Source organism: Priapulus caudatus, unplaced genomic scaffold (genome assembly GCF_000485595.1).
Source record: "Priapulus caudatus unplaced genomic scaffold, Priapulus_caudatus-5.0.1 Scaffold65, whole genome shotgun sequence".
Classification (NCBI taxonomy): Eukaryota; Metazoa; Priapulida; class Priapulimorpha; order Priapulimorphida; family Priapulidae; genus Priapulus; species Priapulus caudatus.
The window spans coordinates 400,319-403,492 of record NW_014577126.1 but is presented as its reverse complement, the minus strand read 5'-3'; the positions used below and the strand labels follow the sequence as shown (position 1 = coordinate 403,492).

At 53.7% G+C, this 3,174-nt stretch overlaps 1 protein-coding gene across 1 annotated transcript; it reads right to left on the bottom strand.

The window, feature by feature from the left end:
• Positions 1-742: 742 nt before the first annotated feature.
• Positions 743-2,951, bottom strand: LOC106821244 (putative uncharacterized protein DDB_G0271982; the record flags this gene model as incomplete). Its single annotated transcript, XM_014825960.1, has 2 exons — positions 743-862; positions 2,874-2,951. Coding segments are annotated over 2 exons (198 nt in total), but the record flags the coding sequence as incomplete, so codon positions are not given.
• Between the last annotated feature and the right edge of the window lie 223 nt (positions 2,952-3,174).

Sequence of the window (3,174 nt, the reverse complement as noted above, 5' to 3'; positions counted from 1 at the left end):
TCCCTGCTCCTCCTCTTTCCCCGTCGAACTACCCCCGACTCACTGTGAAGCCCCAATTCAGCCTACACCCCACACACGCCCTCGTCTCCTCTCCTGCGCTCCCGCCTCTCCGAGTTTTTAGTCTCTTTCCGACCTTTCCCGGCCGGCTGTGGCAGCGATGTGGAGGGGTCCTCGTGACGGGTTAAGGGCTTTCATTTAGCCGCGTCTGAGCCGCGAGAGAGGTCTGCGCACACTAGCTTTCTCTGGCTTAGGGGCAGTCTCTAACGACCTTGCCCAGCATTAGATGCGCCGATGCCAACAGTTCTTCGGCGGGGCATGCGGTTATTTATGGAGGAAAGCGGTAATTTGAAAAGGGCAGGTGGGAGACGCGAGTAGTTGCTTCCGGTTTGGCTGGACATGTTCGTGCGCGTTGTGGCGCAGGACCGTTCAGAATTGCTTTTCTTCGTTCCGCGTATCCTTTTGCTTGGAGGTGCCTGGTTCTCGGGTTTTTGATGTCGGATATTTTACTCTCTTGCCTTCCGCGTTCCTACTCGTACATTTTCCTCTCTCGTTTCTGTTTCATCGCGGCGCGGTCTTTTCCTCCGTCCACCACCATCTTTCCTCTTTCGTTTTCGTCATTTCGCGTCCTCCTCTCACCCATTCTTTCTTCGTCGGTCATTTTGTCGTCCGTTTCCACCACTTCTCTCCTTTCGTCGTCCTCGGTCGTCCTTTCCTCTTCGCCATCCTCCTTCCTTTGTTCGGTTCATTCGTGGTTTTCTTTCCATCCACCATTTTCTGCTCCTCGTTCGTTTTCGTTTCGGCGTTTTTTCTTCCTCCTCCGCATCCTCTCTCGTTCGTTTCTTCGTCGTTCTTTCCACATATCCTTTCTCCTCCGTTTTTTTTTCGTCTTTTTCGTGTCTTGTTCTCCTCTACACCTCTTTCCTCCTCGTCGTTTTTTCTGTGTCTCTCTTCACACCATTCCTCCTCCTCTCCGTCTGTCGTTTCCTTTTTCTCTCGTCCCTCCCTTTCTGTCTGCTACACCTCCTTCCTCCTTTCGTTCGTTTCGTCGCTCCTTTTCACCTTTCTTCGTGTCAATCGTTTTCGTCTTTTCCTTACCATCTCTGCTCGTCGTTCTCGTTGTCTCTTCACCACCATCCTCTCCTCCGTGTCGTCATCGTTCGTCTTCTCCTCCTCACCATCGTCCTTCATCCTCTCCTCGTCATCGTCGTTCTCCTGCTTCCTCCGTTATCTGCTCTTCTCGTCGTCGTCGTCTCTCTCCTCCTTTATTCTCTCCTGCCTCCTCGTTCATCGCCTCTTTCCTTCCACACTATGCCACTCTCTCGTCGAGAACTTTTCGCCATACCTCATTCTCTTTCCTCCCATTTTCTCCTTCGTTTCGTCCGCGTCTCTCCTTTTCTCACTCTCTTGGTTTCGGGCGCTGAAGCTATGCCGCGCATTGGGTGGACGCTTTGTTACGACGGCGAACAACACTGTTTGTCTAATAGTAGCGTACGAGCTTGAGTTAGTTATTTCTTTGGAAGGACGTAGCGCATTCTGTGCGGATGGTTAGCGCGACGATTGAATTTCTGGTTTCCGATGTTTCCGATCAACTTTACGTGTAAACGATTTGTTTGTTTTTTCGTTAACCCGCGGGCTGCGCGATTTGTATACAGGTTTTAGGTACTAGGTTGTTTAGCTAGCGATTAAGCGTTAGCGGTAGCAGAAGTCGCGACGGGTAGCAGCAGCAGCGCTTTGCGGCGAGCAGGCGCAGCAGCGTTTAGGCAGCCAGCTAGTTTAGTGTAACTGGTAAGTAGAGCAGTTAGCAGGTTTTGCAGCGCAGTTTAGTTAGCTCGCGTTTATGGCGTTTAGTAGTAGCATGTATGCGGTAGCGGCGTAGTGCTAGCGCTGTTTAGCAGCGAGCTAGTAGCGAGTGCGGCTGGTAGGTTAGCAGACCTGCAACAGCAGTTGCCACCTCACGTTTTAAGCCGTCGCTGTCGTTGGCAGCAGCCGGCGGGGTGCATGGAGCGCACTAATTTATTCATCGGGATTTGTTATTTAAGTACCGTCCTAGCTGTCTGCGACGGTCTATAGTGATTGGATCGTCGCGATTCGGTGAGACACCAGGAGTGGGCGTCATACTTGAAGAGGGGACGCGGTGATGACGGGGGCGAGGGAGAGGAGAGGAGAGGAGAGGAGAGGAGAGGATGAGTGTATGAGAGGATGAGGGAGGAGAGGATGAGGATGAGGGAGGCGGGGAGAGGAGAGGAGAGGGAGGATGATGGAGAGGCGAGGAGGGAGAGGTAGAGGAGAGGCGATGGATAGGAGGGAGAGGCCGAGGAGAGGCGAGGAGAGCTGAGCGGTAGGATGAGGCGAGGAGAGCGAGGGGAGGCGAGGAGAGGCCGATCGCGAGTAGGAGGAGGATGAAGTGGAGGAGAGGGCGGAGGAGATTGGCGAGGAGAGGCGAGGAGAGGCGGGAGATGGCGAGGTATGAGGCGAGGCGTGGCGGGCGTATGGCGAGGCGTAGGCCGATGGCGCGAGGAGGCTGAGGATGAGGCGAGTTGAGAGGAGGGTGAGAGGAGAGGAGAAGGAGAGGGAAAGAGAATGGAAAGAGAGGCGGTAGGCGAGGAGAAAGAAAAGAGGGAAGGAGCGAAGAGGAGAGAAACAGCCAGCAGCGCATCAGCATGGTGGGTGGGTGGAGGCCGCGCCTGGTAGTCAGCTGTACCGGCGTTAGTCTTATCACTCTTGCTGCATTGGCATCCTCTGCCGCTTGCCTTGCTCTCTCTCTCTATCACTGTCACTGTCTGTGCAGGCTACAGTCTGCTCGGTTTCATGTGCACGCCTCGCTAAGTATATATATATATATATATATATATATATATACTACTCTCTCTCTCTCTCTCTCTCTCTCTCTCTCTCTCTCTCTCTCTCTCTCTCTCTCTTTCTCTCGCCCTCTCTCTCTCTCTCTCTTCTCTTCTCTTCCCCGTCGGTCGGTCGGTCGGTTCATCGGTCGGTCGTTCTGTCGGGTCGTCGGTACGTTGATCCGTCCGTCGGCCCCTCCGTCCTTCTGCTTATTGCCCGTCCTCTCGTCCATACATCCATCCACCTATCCATTCATCCAGCCTCCTCTCTTTCTCTCTATCTCCATTTCTATATCTCTGTCTCTCCCGGCGTTTCTGTCTAATCAGCGAGGACGCA